The sequence below is a fragment of the Castor canadensis genome, chromosome 17 (assembly GCF_047511655.1).
Source record: "Castor canadensis chromosome 17, mCasCan1.hap1v2, whole genome shotgun sequence".
Classification (NCBI taxonomy): Eukaryota; Metazoa; Chordata; class Mammalia; order Rodentia; family Castoridae; genus Castor; species Castor canadensis.
In genome coordinates, this window is record NC_133402.1 from 68,222,951 (window position 1) to 68,239,503 (window position 16,553).

Below are 16,553 nucleotides of genomic sequence, written 5' to 3' on the forward strand. Positions count from 1 at the left end.
ACTACTTCCTAGGCATGGCCAACAAAATGGTAGTATCCTTTTTTTCTCAGAGAGCTACATTCCTTTGATAAGGAAAACAAATCAACCTAATGAAAAATGGGGACCTTGGAGAAGAGAAACTACACATGGCTGATAAAATAGGAAAAACTGCTAGCTTTACAATGGCCTGTCCGATAGAGCCAGCACTGGTGAGGATGCATTCATGTGCAAGCCGTGCCAGCCGCCCGGGCACTGTCATCTAATGGTGCTAGCCTGGCAGTTTCTACTGATTTTGAAGTGGCCTGCCCTTTGCCCAACATTTCTCACTTCCAGAAATCCATGCTATTATAGCCCCCAGTACCTGTATAATTATAGGCCTCTGTGTTACAGAATGAAACACCTGGGAATGCTTGAAGCAGAGAGAGAGAGAGCGAGAGAGAGAGAGAGAGAGAGAGAGAGAGAGAGAGGGAGAGAGGAATAAGGGAACTGCTGAATAAATTATGGCACCCGTGTGGGTAGGGTATTTTACGGACATTAAGAAGGATGTCAGAGCTGGGTGCTGGTGGCTCACGCCTGTAATCTTAGCTGCTCAGGAGGCAGATATCAGGAGGATTGAGGTTCGAAGCCAGCCTGGGCAAGTAGTTCTTGAGACCCTATCTCAAAAACCCCATCACCAAGAAGAACTGGCAGTGGGGCTCAAGGTGAAGGCCCTGAGTTCAAACCCCAGCCCCACAAAAAAGAAGGATGCTAGATATCTACATATCAACCCGGAGGGAAGGATTTACTGAGAGGAAAGGGTGGGGGCCAAGGTAATGCTGGCTCCTGGGGGGGAGCCTGCAGGGGAGGGCATTAGGCTTCCCATTTTATCTCTCTACCATTTGACTTCTCACAACAAATGTTATTTTATAAGTTAAAAATGTGTTGTGATCAACTCTTAAGAGGAAATTACCTTTATGTATGTTTCACTTAGTATTTGTAGCTTTCTGCTATTTCTCAGCATGTGATTTGTGGGAAGGGAGGGACTGTCAAGTATGAGTTCTGCTAAACTCCAAGTTCCTTAATCTATTCCTGATTTTAGTAAGTCACACAGTACACCAATGCTGCCAAACCATTTCGTCGGTACAACTCTGTTGGAGCTGTAGATTTAGAGCCATGAGGAACACTCAGCTGGTACAGGAAATAAGATGTAGAATTTCTGCCTGCTTCAAGAATATTAGTAGTTATTGTAAGACACTGAGGTGGGAAGAGAATGGTGTCAGAACCTCAGTGCCCAATGTGATTTAGGAATACTCCTGATCCCGCTGCTTTCAGGGTTCAGTCAGTCTTTGGCTTAGCGATTCTTGGGCTCCGTATCATGCCAGCAAAGTAAGTGGCTGTGTTTCCAATGAGTAACCAAGCACGCCCTCGCTTCTTTTTCAGGAGACTATTTGGTCACAATTGAGGAGAAAAACAAAGCCACGTTTCTGCGTGCTTATGTGAACTGGAGAAGTAAAAGGACCGAGAACTCTCGTGTGTGCATCAGGATGGTGGGGCACCAGGTGGAGGCCCCTTCCGGTGCCGCCTTCGGAGACCAGATGTCCATTGTGGAAATGCCACTGTCTGAGGCACCCCTCTGCATTTCCTGCTGCCCTGTGAAAGGAGACCTCCTTGTTGGCTGTTCAAATAAGCTAGTTTTATTTAGTTTGAAGTATCAGGTCATTAGTGAGGAGTTGTCAATATTGGACTTCGAGCGCTCTTTAATTATACACATAGACAACATCACTCCTGTTGAAATTTCTTTTTGTGTGGGGTACGTTGCTGTCATGTCAGACTTAGAAGTCTTAATCCTGAAACTGGAGTCACGCCCTAAAAATGGAAAGGCAGTTAATCACCATCCACGTAAGACCAGTGATCCAAGGAGACCAGCCCAAGGTAAACGGCGAGTTTCACGTAAATGTTCTTGATTTAGCAATAGAGAGAGCCTTCACCTTTGGAAGGCTGAAGCACTTGGATATGTGGTGCCCAGCCACGTTGTGTACAGACGTAGCTGCTCTCTGACATCCTGAGCTGGCCGTCCACTTCTTGCCGTGTGTCATAGGGTGTGTTTCTTCAGACACTTCTCAGCGTAAGTCATGGATCAGCCCTGCTGCAAGGGCTCCTAACCTCAACTCCCGTGTTCTCTAGTTGGACGGCCGTGCCCGGCACCTTCTCTAGACTTCACTGAGCACGTAGTTGTACCTGAAGTTGATTAACTCTTACGTTTTACTTTTTAAGGTACCAGGGATGAGACTTCACAGCTTGAGTCAGATGATTTTGTTATCTGCCAGAAGCCCATGGAACTTCTGGGGGAGAAAAGTGAGCAGTCTGGAGTATCTATCACGCTGGAATCTACAGGGCTAGCTGATGAAAAAGTAGAATATTCTCACGTTCACCACCTGCTCTATAGGTACAGAGCACTTCCGCTCACGAGCATCTCATGTTCACGTGCCGGCTCAGAGTACGTGGAACTGAGATGTTCCCTCCCTGTCCTCTTAACCCCACAGACGTTTCACTCCTGACATTTCCTTCTGCGTCCTGTCTGACGACATCAAGCTGCATTCACTCCAGCTGCTCCCCATTTACCAGACAGGTATGTACTGTGAGGTGTGGGTGCAAGGAGGCCCAGCACGCAGGTACCAGATTTGATTCCTTCACCAAGTCTGCCCTTGGACAAGTTCCTTAGCACACACCTGTGAGCACGGCAAAGCTGTCATGTCTGGAGAAGTGAAGCCAGGAGAGGGCAACAGACAAAAATCCTTGTCCCTTTTAGAATGAGCGCTAGGCCCACAAGAACACTGGAGTCCTGCTGAGCGGAGGCCTACCTGGGTTCTTACAAGCTTCTTAGGGCAGCCTTGTGACCCAGGCTTTCAGGAGAGCCCTGGTGGAAGTTCACTCAGAGCCCTGGTTCTCAGCCCTGCCACACACTGGCTGTCTCCAGTATGTTAAAGTGCTGATGCTGGAGACTGACTTCGTGGGTTGGTTTTGGAGCTGGGCATCATATTGGTTCCTGCCAGGGACCTAATGAGCCCGACGTGGAGACTCACTAGCAGGCTTTGCCTTTGGTCATGGCCTGCCTGACATCTTTAGACAGTGTCTAGAAAAAGGTATTTTTCTGACCTAGTGTTTTTATAACCTTCATTTCATTTTATTTATTTATTTACTTATTTTTTACTAAACATCTGTTGCATGTCTGCTGTGCTGAATATTAGGGAACTGGTAAAAGTAGGTAGCACCCTTTTACCCTCTGCACTTCAGAGGCTGTCACAGGTGTCAGATGTCACAGGGGAATCCACGGATGCGCCACTGTGTTCTTATTCTCAGAACATTCTTAAGAATAAGAGGCCGGAGCACCGGAGTTACAGGCAGGAAAGGAACTATTGATATCGAAAGGCTGAACAGAGAGACGCATAGCGGAACCTGGAAACCGGGTACCCCCTGAGCACTGGACTGGGAGTATTATACATATAGCACATGGCTTCCACCCTAATCTAAAGAACAGTTTGTAGTGGAATCCTGTTGGTGTGTGCAGGCCTCCTGTACCTTTTGGTCCCCTGACCGAGCTGGTTCCTCCGCTTCTCCCAGGTCACAGGAGCTTCCACATTCCTAAAATGTCACGAGGCTGGTTTATGTTATGGGGCTGCTACAGTGTGATGTTCGCTGTGTTATGCACTGAGTGAGTGCTCTGTGGGGAAGAACCCACAGTGAGCCTTGGTCTGGGAAGGCTTCCTGAGAAAGGATCCGAAAGGAGAATTGGGCTGAGTGGGATGCAACTGGTGCAGGGGAGAGGAAGCAGCAAAGACTGTGTGGGGGTGGAGGAGCCCATATTGGAGGAACTGAGAGAAGTAAGACCACAGAGAGTAGAGCAAGGGAGGGGGGATGTGACACAAGGCTTGAGACCAGCTAGGGCCCATGGCCAAAACAGATGGTCTACTCTTTAACCCAGAGAGCTTCCAGAGCACTTGGAATAAAGGCTCCAAGTCCTGCCATGGCCTGCATGACCTAACTCAACTCCTCTTACCTCACTCTCACCTTGCTTACCTCTCCATCCACAGTGGTCTTTTTCTTCTTCAGCTGCACCAACTACATATCTACTTCCTCACCTTAGAGTATATGTCACTTAGATCTTGCATGACTAATGCTGTCAAAGTCATTCAGCACTCAGCTCAAATGTGTCACCTTGTCTCAGAGGACGTCCCTGACCTCTCAATGTACAATATCCCTTCTCTACACACTGAAGAGTTTCCTTGTTTATCCTCCATTGCAATCCCCAGCTCTAGAATGCGACCCTGTGAGAGTGGTTGCCATGTCTTGTGCCCTGGGGTACCTAGAATGTAGAGCAGCAGCCCTTTGACAGGCACTCTGTGAATATTTCCTGTGTGGACAAGTGGGTGGTTTGGTGGTTATGTTGAAGCTGGGCCCCAAGAGATGAGTGGAACGTGTAGAAGACAGAGATTTTGGTAAGATACTACATAAGGGAAACCAACATGTGCCTGGTTTAAAACATCACGTGTCTGGAGGTTGGTGAGCAGTTCTGTTTGGCTGGTGCCTGGGTGTGTGTAGGAAAGAAGAGGCAGGAAAGAGCTGGCCTGTGGAGAGCAGAGTAGGAGAAGTCTGTGAGGACGTAAGTACAGCTGTGCCCAATGTTCTGTCGGCTGAGTTGGGCACAGCCCCAGCCGCAGAACAGGGTGAGAATAAGATGCAGAGCAGCTACTTTTCCTAAGATGTTTATGTCAAATAATCTGTAGGCTGAGATTTGGTACAGCATCAGTCACAAAAGAGAGCAAGAAGGTGAGATGCAGCTCAACGGCTTTCCTAAGTTGTTTAACACACGTTCCTCCTGTTACAGTGTCACACCGCTCCCCAAGAACTGCTGCTCCACCCTGTTTACCACTGGATATAAAAGACTCACTGAAGAAGGACACCAGACTTTTGGCTTTTGGGATGTGGAAGGCTTTTGCAAGGGAGGATTGCTGAGGGGAGATGGCTGAAGGGGGAAAATGAATTGCTGAAGGGAAATTGCTAAAGGGGAATTGCTAGCAAGTCTGAGGGCCGACACTTTAAGAAAGCTAAAGAGAGACCATGGGACAGTGCAAATCTAGGAGCAAAGAAAAGCTAAGAGAAAACATGGGACAGAGTGAGTCTAAGGAAAGAGACTTTAAAGAACAGAGAAGAAGACTAGAAGTGAGGTTTTAAAGAATAGAAAGAAGACTTTAGAAGCAAGGTTTTAAAGAACTGTAAAGGAGTAAGGCCTTAAAGAATAAAGATAGAGAAAAGAGGCAGAGTAAATGAAGAGAATAATAGAGAAAAGAAGCAATGAGGCTGTTGTGAGTCTCCACCTGAGCGCCCAGCACACCTGGCCCCAACTTTCTGTCTGTCTGTGTATCCTGTGTTCTTTCTGAATCTTCCGTCGCCACCCACTTAGGCCCAGTTAGGTTCAGTAGTAACGAGTGAGAAAAAAGCTCGCTTCACTGGCCAGTTGGCAGAACTAGGTGCTTGACTTTGATGGGCATTCTTAAGGGATCTCTGGAGGAGCACTTCTTTAAAGCTTTGGTTTTAAAAATTTCAAACACCATTAGTATTGAGGAGATAGTGCAGTAAACTGCCTTGTACACACCACACGGCTGCCATGACGGTCCCTGCTCCATACTGTGGGATGGGGTGGGTAGGTGGGGTTTTGATATCCTGAAGTTTATACCATTTCAGTGTTCTCTAATCAGGAGGAGTTATTTGACATAAGTTCAAGACACTATTTCATATAGTCCTTGATATCATCAGATGTTTAGTCAGCATTCACATTTTCCTCATGTCTAAAAAAGTGTCTTCTACAACTCATCTATTTGAGTCAGATACTCAAACAATATATGTTGCTATGTCTTTCAAGTCTCTTACGCTTTTTAAAATTTTTTAAAAATTTATTTTATGGTGCTGGGGTTTGAACTGCAGGACTTTGCATTTTCTAGGCAGGTGCTCTACCACTTGAGCCAGATCGCCAGCCCTTTTTGCTTTAGTTATTTTTTAGATAGGGTCTCGTGTTTTTGCTTGAGGCCAGCCTCTTCGCCTCCTGGGTAGCTGGGATCACAGGTGTTTGCCACCACACCCTATTTGTTGGTTGAAAGGGGGTCTTCCTAACTTTTTGCCCAGGCTGTCCCTGAACCACAGTATTCTTAATCTCTGCCTCCTAAATAGTTAAATCTCTTTTTAAGCTGTCAGTTATTCATTTCTCTTTCCCTTTTCTTTTCAATTTATTTGGCAAAAATTGGACTTGTACTGCAAAATTTCCCACAATCTGAATTTTGCCAAATCAGATGACTACTTGCAGTATCATTTGTCATGTTCCTGTGTCCTCTGTGTTTCCATGTGAGTTGGTTAGTGAGGTCTACATCTCACTGTCCAGTATGGTAACAGCCAGTGCTGCTGCTGAGCAGTGGACATTAAGACTAGTGTAAACTGAGAAACACTGTAAGTTTAAAATACACACTAGAATTTGAAGACTTAGTGCACAACTGTATATGTGTATGCTAGTTTCTTTATTGCTTGTTGAAATGGCAAGATTTTAAATACGTTGGATTAATGCAATGTTATTCATCTTTACCTGCTTCTTTTTACTTTTAAAAATACTATAGACAACTTTAAATTGCAGATGTGTGTACTTCTGTTGCTTGTGTTGGTCTAGACTCGGGCTTGACTGGAAGGTCATTATTACTGTTTGCAGCATGAGTAGTGCCAAGCTCTGTTGGAGAGCCTGTGGTGTCTGGAGGCCTCTTTCTGTCATGTTGACAGCCATCGCTGGTCTTTACATGCGTGTGTTTATTTAGTAGGGGCTGCAAAATGGTGATGTTCCAATGATGTCACTCCTTTCTCATTTCCAACTGGCATTCTTCTGCAAAGAACCACTCTGGCTACCCAAGGGTGTAGTCCACATAGGAAAGTCAAGGCATGGATTCTCCCCCTTTAGTTACTGGTTTCATGCTATTTATTTTTCGTATTTGAATGCAGGTTCTCCTACTTCCAGTGGAAAAAACTTGTCTCAGGAAAGAGAGCTGCTGAGTCTCTTCTGCTTTTTCTCACTGCCTCACATGGGTTATCTGTACATGGTTGTCAAGTCTGTGGAGTTAATGTCGGTCTACCAGTACCCTGAGACTTCTCAGCAGGCAGTGCTCACGCCACAGTTTCTGCACGTCATCACAAGGTACTGTTACAGTGTCACTTGCTGGCCTTTGAGTCACTTATTTTCCTGTAAATTCTTGAGATGCTACCTAAATCTTTAACTGGAAATCCTGTGAACTAGCAGAGAGCACTGTAAGTTACAAGCCACATTTGTCTATGTGTCACATGTCACATGACCCATTCCTGCCTTTCCAGTGTGAAAGTCTCAGGTGCTGGCTTGTTTGTGTTTTGATTCCTTAGGCTAGGTGGACCTCCTTGTAAGGAGATCTGGATCTTCAGATGGGAAGCTCCATAGGGAATTCCAAGGAAAGTTCATTGGGGCTGGCTGGACAGTTCTTTAGCTTCCTTTTTTAGGTTTTCTGTCTGATGGCTCCCATGTTCTTTCAGTAGGAGTCAAGTTTTTCCCTAATGAGTTAGAACTGTGAAGAGGCCAGAAGGATGGCCCAACTCTGCCCTGATGAGTCTAGGTCGGGAAACGGTCAATTGGCTTGTTGATGACAGTTGTCTTTGGGCCGTCTTGCCACAGCACACTGGCATGTGAACAGGACTCTAAGCAGGAGTTTGACCTCATTTCCTTTTATCTCATCGCTGAGTAATGCTTTTGGTTCTGTTTCCTGTTTTTTGAACCTATATTATACTCAGGGCAGCTTTGGTCTCTCTCTGACCAAGCAACTGTGAATTAGATAGATCATCTGCTCTAAAGCAACAGTGTAAGAGAATGCCAGAGACACACACAGGGGCACGAGCATTGGGAGGTTTTTGCATAAGATCTTAAGACTTCCTGAAGTGCAGTGTGTCCTGGGAGGAGGAAATTACTTTTGGCCAGGTCATGTAGGGAAGTGTCAGAAGGATGGTTGTGTTAGAGTTTTTGAATGGTGGAGGTTAGAGGAAGTGGGCACTATAGGCAGAGGGAAGATTGAACGAAGGCTATGTCCACTGTTTCAGAAATAGCCAGTAGTAAATTGCATAGCACTGAATTCTCATTTTCAACTGAGTGGAGTGTCAGAGTCCCCAGCATGTGCTGGAGCATACAGGAGGCTCTGCAGAGTACACCTAGGGTTTGTGCCCACTCCTGGGGGCTGCTCCCTCCTGATTCCAGTGTAAGGGACAGTGGAGTGAGAGTGTGTGTGTCTTCAGGGAACAGTGTGGCGCTAGCTTGCCTTCCCACTTCCAGAGGGTGGTGTAGTGATACTCTTCAAATGTGAAGATGCTAAAGAGTAGGGAAGTGCTGGGAACAGCGATAGAGAGCTAGCTCAAGGCTTTGAAAAACGAAACAGAGAAGTGATGTCTCAGAACACTGCTTAGGAAAACTAACCGGGCCTTCATGGAGATGGATGGAACACAGATGAGCAAATGGACTATGGAGCGTGGGTCAAATGCAGATGAGCCAGCAGGCTATGAAGGATGGATCCAGCAGGGATGAGTGAGTAGGCTGTGGAGGATGAATCCAGGGAGGGTGAGCGAGTAAGCTGTGGAATGGTTCAGGAAGGAAGATCGAGGGACTGTATCCAGGAAGGACAGAGGCAGGGAGAGAAGTAAGGATAGATAGGAGCGGCTTCATGGAGAGTTTCTTAAGGAGTCTAACAAAATAATGGGGATTGAGAAGGAGTGGAAAACCCCACCAAGGGTGCAGAGTCTGGATTTATGGAAGAATGGAGGCTGGTGTTTGGTTTCAACATTTCATGTTGAGATGCTCATGGAATATCAGGAGTGATGCTAACAGGCTTTGGACAGGTAAGACTGTAGCTAAGGATGGAGAGGAAGGCTCATATATTCATTCCCATCAACAAAGAGCTGATTCTCAAAAAAAATGACCCTGAGGGTGTGCAGCAGAGAAAAGTCGTTGGAGGACTAAACTCTGGTGAAGGTCATGTTTAGTAAGCTGAGAAGAAAAGGGTCTTCAAGGAAGTAGAAAAAGCTAGAAATCTGAAGCATATCAGAAACCAGGGAAAGGAGACTGAAGGAATGGAGGTGCTAATTTCTGTCCCCAAATGCAAAAGACTGTCCTCTTTCTCCTGATTGCATACATGGAGAAGACACTGAGAATTTGGTGAGTGGAGCTACTAAATTTATATCCTTACCTCTTTTTTTCATTTTTTTTCTTTCTTTCTTTCTTTTTGGAGACAGCGTCTTTCTATGCAGCCCAGGCTGGCCTCAAACTCAAGGTCCTCCTGTAGCCACCTCCTAAGTGCTGGGATTACTGGTGTTCACCACCACGCCTGGCCTTCCCCTCTCTTTTATACATAGGTCATGAATTAATTTGGAATGCAGAGACCTGAAAACAGTGTTGTGAGGTTTTGAAGGCATTTAAAATTTCCAGATATTCCTACCACTGGTAGGAAGATATTGGAGCTTTTCTTAATATTGACACCAAAATATACTCTGACATCATTAATTTGTGGAGCCGTTAGACATTAGAAAAGTTGTGATAAGTTCAGATTCTGAAGGAACCCCACTCCTATTTTTAAACTATCATTGAACTCATTTTTACATGTTTTAATTAAGTTTTACCCAGTGATACATATTTCAGAAGTACGTTGTCTGATAAGGTTATCTTGAAAAGTTTCTTCAACATTGGTGGTAGTGGGGTTGAACTCACAGCCTACACTTTGAGCCACTCCACCAGCCCTTTTTTGTGATGGTTTTCTTTTCAGGATAGGGTCTCACGAACTAATTTGCCCAGGCTGGCTTGGAACTCTTATCCATCCTGAGTAGGTAGGATTACAGGTGAGAGCCACTGGCATCCAGCTTTTTTTTTTTTTGTGCTACAGGGGTTTGAACTCAGGGTCTCATGCTACTAGGCAGTTATTCTACCACTTGAGTCACTCTACTAGCCCTTTTATATATCTTTAAAAAATTGGTTTTTGGGGGCTTGAGGTGTGGCTCAAGTGGTAAAGTGCCTGCTTTGCAAGCATGAAGCCCTGGGTTCAAATCCCAGTCCCACCAAAAAATAAAAATAAATAAAAGTTTAAAAAAAATTTTTTTTTAAGAATCAAGGCGCAGTATAAAACCATATCAAATAATTTTATGAGAATACCTAAATCAAAAAGTCCTCATAATCCTACACCCTGTATGTTCCCCCAACTTTGTTTTCTTCATCGCGCATTTCCTCCTGTGAGTTACGTTCACAGACGTGGAGCGAGCTCTGCCCACCGTGCAGCAGCATTCTCTTTTATCTCGGACGTCTTTCCACGCCTGCACGTTGGAGTTCATTTCATCCTCTGGAACTTTCGCTTGGCAGTCTAGCAGCAGCCACAGCTGGGTCGCTGAGGTGCATGTGACTCAGAGGCCCTACCTCCCATCCTCACCCTGTAGTTGAGGTCACTGGTCTCTGGTTGTGCTGCTGTCCTCGGTCACAGTGGCTGCACCGTAGGTCTTGGTTTTGCTCCCCCCACAGTTTACACTGATCCAATTTGAAAATGGTGGTGTTGCTGTCCCAGTACCATGCTGGCCACAGAGGTCATTTCCTCTGACTGTGGGGATGGAGCTGGAGGCCCCTGTCTGCCCTCACTACAAGGACAGAGCCCCCAGTTGAAGGCCAGAGTGCTTTCTGTGGAAGGGGCACCCCCACAACGTTGCTGTGAGGGGTGCTTTAGTCTTAGAGGTCTTTTTAGTTCTAAGAGTTTGTTTTACCTCTCCCACTTTCTAGTTTGCTTTTTTTTGGCGGGGGGGGGGGGGGTGGGATTGGGATTTGCACTCAGGGCTTCCTGCTTGCAAAGCAGGCTCTCACCTACTTGAACCACACCCCTAGCCCTCTAGGTTACTTTTAAAAGTCATTCCTGTGGGCCCACTACAAGCTGGGTTTGGCAGTAATTTCTAAGTAAACTGATAACTATTTTTAATGTTGGAATTGGTATTGACTTAGCCTCAACAGATGACACCAGGTGGTGTCGTACCCTTTCCAGAAGGCCTCGGTCCTTTTGCTGTACAGTTGCTCATCCATTCCTTGCTCCAGATCTTGGGTCTCACGTTGTCTGTAAGAAGAGGATGTTGACCGAGATCTGTGGCTCTTACCTAGGGCTGTACATCCAGTCAGATGACTGTACATCCAGTAGAAACACATGTGTCCAGGTTCAGCCATGAGATTCTGGTTCAGTAGGGATGAGGTGAGGACCAGTTATATGTGCTTAATCCTCCACGAGGATGCCTGGTACTCTCCTTCCTAGAAGCAGTCATAACTCCTCAGCATTTCACAAGCACGAGTGTTCCCTCCCCGCACATTGCTCTGTTTGCAGGTTGGGCCCTCCCCACTGCGGGAGTGGGTTCTAGGCTCCACCTTGCTCAGCGCCTCTCTTGTCTCCCTCAGCAACAACCTGCAGTGCTTCACCGTACGGTGCAGTGCAGCGGTGGCTCGTGAGGAGGACCCCTACATGGACACTACCCTGAAGGTTAGGATGGGCTGTGGTGACCGTGAGACCTAAGATCTGGGATTTCTGTTGGTACTGGGGTTTGAAATCAGGGCCTCACACTTGGTAGGCAGGCGCTCTGCTGCTTGAGTCACTCCGCCAGCCTGAGACCCCAGATGGAGAGGGAGAGCGTGGACACTGCACTTTGCTCTTGTGTCTAAGCATGGCAAAGACTGAGGCCTTCAGGCTATCTTCACTGCATTAGAACTTTTAGATGTAAGATAGTAAGCATTTGTGATTTGTGGTTTACGATTTTTAAGATTGCTTTGAAAGCATCTCACTAAGTGTTGATTTTAATGCATAATTTTTAAAGAGGTGTACATATACACACATAGTGCAGCTTCATAGAGCAGTTTGTGACTTTGTTGTACAACAGAGGTTTTTTAGAGGAATTTGTGGCAGTTGTACAGAGATATTAACAAAACAGTACAGATATTAGTATACTCTAGCACAAAACTGAAAAAGATGCATTAAGATAATTTATTTATACTTCCACCAGATATGCCTAAAATTCTTGTTATTTCTCAAGCTTTCAACAATCTTCTGTACGTATTGTAAGAGTTAATGGATGTGCTAATCAAAACCTTCACTTCAGGAGAAGTGATATGCCTACTGAGAAAGCTCTGACCACAAAACAAATGTGGCGGTTGATGACAACATGACCTTGATTTCTGCTCTCAGAAATGTGCTTGCCGTCGGCTCAGTCGTCATCTTTGCCATTCACCTCTGTGCCAGCATTTGAGCGCATGTTCGTCTGTGAATACACATGCAGCCAGAATCCCCAAATTACCATGGCCTGGTTTTCGAAAGTTAGTCTACCCTTTTTTCCCAAAAAAATAAGTGCTCAGTAACAACGGTTAAGTTGCCTCGCCAGCCCCTAGGAGTGCCCGGCGTGCCAGGTCCTCTTCTGGGCACTGCACCATGTGGTGGATGCAGTGCGTTTACAAGCGCTCTGCCTTTGCAGTATGGCCCACAGCCCGTGGTCACTCCTTGTGACCCACTTGGGGCTTGCCTTCAGCTGCAGGGAAACCAGACTCACAGGGTTTTGGGGCCTTTCTGAGTAGAAGATGTACCCAGAGTCTTTTCAAGTAAGAGCTTATTTTAAAAATAAGCGTTATTTCCCTAGTAAAAATGGAAAGATGACAGATGAAAAATCTTGGTTCTTTGTCCTTTTCTCCTTCCCCCACTTTTTTAAACCTCAGAAAGACACAAACTTTCCATAGGGATAGAGGTGCAGCTCTGAAAACCAACTGGAGCAGGACCAGCCCACCTGTGAGGAGAATCTCAGGTCCTTGAGTCTTCTAACAGCAGAGGGAAGGAGAGTGAGGGAAGGAAGAGAAGAGGTGGCAGCTGGTGATGGGGGAGGTGGAAGAGGGAAGGGCGGTGGGGATCCCATCTCCTGCCCCACCTGCTCTGAAATCCCAGATGCCCCTGAAGGAGCCCACAGTCACCAAGCTCGCTGGCTGACTCAGGCCTTGGTTGCCAGGCTGTCTGGAATGATTTCACAACCTGAGTCTGAGACACAGTGCCTGCATCTTACTTCCTGTTCTTCTGAGGATCTGGCTCTCAGCCAGAGCCAAGGCCTCTGTGACTGTTTCCATAGATGAAAACATAGATAAGGCGTTTTCCTTATCTGTGTTTTTTCCCAGCCTCATTGTACACAGGGATGATGGGGATGCCCCTGGTGAGAACGATGACAGTGGGCAAGGAGCAGGGCCTGTCCACATCATTTGTGGAGCTGTCCTGCTACATTTCTTATCTGTCCTCCTGGAATTTGTGACCCCATACGGGACAGCAGCCTGGCTCCTCCAGTTCATCTGCATGTCCTGCCTGTTAGTAGTCACAGGCTTGTTCTCACCCCAGGGACCACACTCGGGCCATCCAAACACTCGGGCATTCCTTGCACACACCCATGCATTAGGAAGCCACAGAATGTCCTTTTTTACAAAGTGTCTGATTTTGTCTAGATACCCCCTGCTACCTCCAGCCAGCTGCTGTCAGTGGGGATTTCCTGGGTGGCAGGTACCAGCCCTGGCTGCTCTTCAGAGTGGCCTGCAGGAGCCACTCTGTAGGACTTCCCACAGCTGGGCCACCCTCTTTCTACATTTATTCAGTCAGCAGACACTGAGCTTGTTCATTGAGTGTCTGTAGAAGATAGATGGCTGGTTACATGGGTTTAGGTAGCCTCATTTTCTGAAGAACAGGAATTTGGAATTTGGGGGGGCGGTTATTAGATAAACAGACTAATTTTTGAAGATTAAATTTCACAAACCCTTATGCCTTGGATGAATTTGTAACTCTTCCTTTTCAGGCCTGCCCACCTGTCAGTATGGATGTGTGCGCTTTAAGAATACAGCTTTTCATAGGCTTGAAAGCTATCTGTCACTTTAAAAACCACATCATACTTCTGACCCAGGCAGATCCCGAGGTCATCCCAGAGAGAAGAGACTCATCCAGAAGGCTTCTGTAAGCACCTTCGCCCTGCTCACAGTCCCGCCGGCTTCTGGGATCAGGTGTAGCTGGTGCATTCTCTATGTCTTAGTTTATCATCTTTGTAAATCCAGACTTGGAACCTTCAGGTGGCTTCTCAATCGTGTCCTTTTCCAGAGAACTTAGAGACGGCTGTAAAGATCTCTTACTAGCTTTTACAATTGGCCATGGAACTTTTAGGAGCAAATGAGTTACAGAATGGTTTCAGTACAGATCAGTGGTAATTTAGATAACAGTGGGGGGGGTAGTGCAAGCTTTTTTGTGCAGTAAATAGGAAGGATCCTGGAGTACCCACCTGCGCTAAACACTTTTCAGTACTTTGCTTCTCTAATCTCAGTACTGCAATTTTATCCAAAGGTTGTTTCCTGGTATTGCAAAGGAAATCACTGATAATGTGTGTCTGTCTTCAGAGCATGTCTGTGAGCTACCTTAAAACAAAACCCATCTCTGCCATAGCTCTTAGGCTTTCTGACCTCACATTGTTTGGCAGGATGTTAATTCTTCTGAAATGCTTCCATCCCGTGATTCCTGTACTGTGAACTTAGTATAATCTAACTGGAACCGTGCTCTAGGAAAATGTAATCACAATAGAACTCTGGGAGAGAAGCATGTAGTGTATTTCATGTCTACAGTACAGGTTTTCCCTTTTTTTTTTTCCTTTTGAGACAAGGTTTCACCTTGCAGCCCAGACTGTCCTCCAATTCACAATCCTCCTGCCTCAGCCTCCTGAGTGTTGGGATTACCAGTCATGTAACACTTAAACTCATCTTAAGTTTTTACTTTTTACATAAGTTTTTGCTTTTTTGAATTGTGCTGTGCCTTGTTCCCACCCTCAAGAGCGAGAGGTAGTTGAGTAACTTGAGTAGACTGGTGGTCTGAGACTGATCCTAAAAAGCTTTCTGGTGAGAGGAAAACAAGTTGAAGTCTTCATATTTGACATTTTAAAGGCCTTGTATTTTCAGATGATTTTTAAAATCATGACTTTATTTGAAAATTCATTTGATCAAAAATTTCCAGATTTTACACTAAAGAAAATGCATCACAGATAAAGCGAGAGATGAAGTAGTGCTTTGGGCAGACATCCAGGCTTCTGTGTTTTCCCAGCACCTGAGTGTTTTGCATGTGCTTTCTGCTTAGATTTGTGGTACAGAGCTTGCTGTACTCAGAAAGACCCCATGCCCAGAGAGAGATGTCCAGAGCCCACCAGGGCGTTGCCCATTTTTTGAGCTCATTGCTCAAAAATTCACTTGTAGAGTGAATTGGAAGCAGTTGACATATCAATATGTGGTCATTACAGAACACTAAGTGCTGTAGGCGTAGGGGTGTGAAAGCGATTGTACAGTGAGTAAGTGAAAGTCATGTCGTGATGTTACTTGTTATTAAAGCTGCAGTTCATTAACAGTATGTCTTATCTTGCAGTTCTTACCGTTTGTTTTGCTTCTAGTTCTAGAAAAGATACCAGTGTTAAGATCAGAATGCCCTCAGTAGCCGAGGCTGGGTGGAATTTGTATATTGTGAATACCATCTCACCTGTGCAGCTCTACAAAGAAATGGTACTTTTTTCAGACTTGTGGTCCTTGTTTGCAGAAGTTCAGAGTAAAGTTGACTGTGATTGTCATGCATTGGGATGTCACAGCCATAGCTGTGACAGGGCAGTGGGGGCTTCCTCATCATCCCGTTTTCCACCTCTGACATTTGAGTCAAGACTCCCCCATTCATACTCCCTCCTCAGAGGCTCAGTATGCCAGGCCAAACTCAAACAGCCTCTAACTTTGAGCCTTAGCGGAATCAGGTTTAAGTGTTGCCTGATTCGTTCCTGGTGTTTTAATGCTGACGATCATATCAGCTTTGTCTCAGCTTTTTTATTCACGGCGACTTACAGATGTGGTGGAGCCTAAGCTCACCAGTTCGAACTCAGGGAAGGATACTCATCTTAACTGAGTGAGTCACATCACAGAACTTTTCTTTAAAGTTAACCATTTCAAACATGTTCACCAGCTTTGCGAAGCTGGGATCAAATTACTGCTGACTGTGTTACTAATATTGCAGTATGCGCAAAGCTGTTTAACAAAGTAATGTTTATAATCATGGGTGCATTAGAGTGACCCACAGATTGTGCAGAAGGGAAACACCCAGGAGAGGCCCTAGCAAATGACAGGAACACTTTCAGTATTTAATGTGCCCCAGTATTAACACTTAACAAGGCATGTGGCCATTCTGAGGAACCAGGGGACTCTGGAGTCTTTCTTGTGCTCTTGCCTAGGTGGAGTACAGTGACATCTACAAGACTGTGAAGACACAGAGCTGCATCCACCTTCTCAGCGAGGCGCACCTGCTGCTCAGAGCTGCTCTGATGGACGCCCAGCAGCTGGAGCCTGGAGAGAGGGCCGAGCTCATGGAGGCGTTTAAGGAGAGCTGCGGGCACCTGGGAGACTGTTACAGCAGGTCAGTGCTGCCCGCGAACCTCACACAGAAGCCTGTCTGTGTTTACAT

The 16,553-nt window shown here is 45.9% G+C and overlaps 1 protein-coding gene across 12 annotated transcripts in view; it reads left to right on the forward strand.

Moving 5' to 3' along the window:
* Window positions 1-16,553, forward strand: part of Hps3 (HPS3 biogenesis of lysosomal organelles complex 2 subunit 1) — a 32,139-nt gene that overhangs the window by 2,947 nt on the left and 12,639 nt on the right. For 11 of the 12 annotated variants that reach the window (XR_012443282.1, XR_012443283.1, XR_012443285.1 and 8 more), the window contains exons 2-9: window positions 1,399-1,890; window positions 2,233-2,404; window positions 2,502-2,587; window positions 6,994-7,186; window positions 11,471-11,552; window positions 13,882-14,036; window positions 15,505-15,613; window positions 16,324-16,505. Coding sequence is in view for 7 of the 12 variants with exons in the window: in XM_020158336.2 (XP_020013925.1) it covers window positions 1,399-1,890; window positions 2,233-2,404; window positions 2,502-2,587; window positions 6,994-7,186; window positions 11,471-11,552; window positions 13,882-14,036; window positions 15,505-15,613; window positions 16,324-16,505 (1,471 nt within the window). In the remaining 5 variants the exon portion in view is untranslated. The other variant, XM_074060318.1, reaches the window with a different exon arrangement.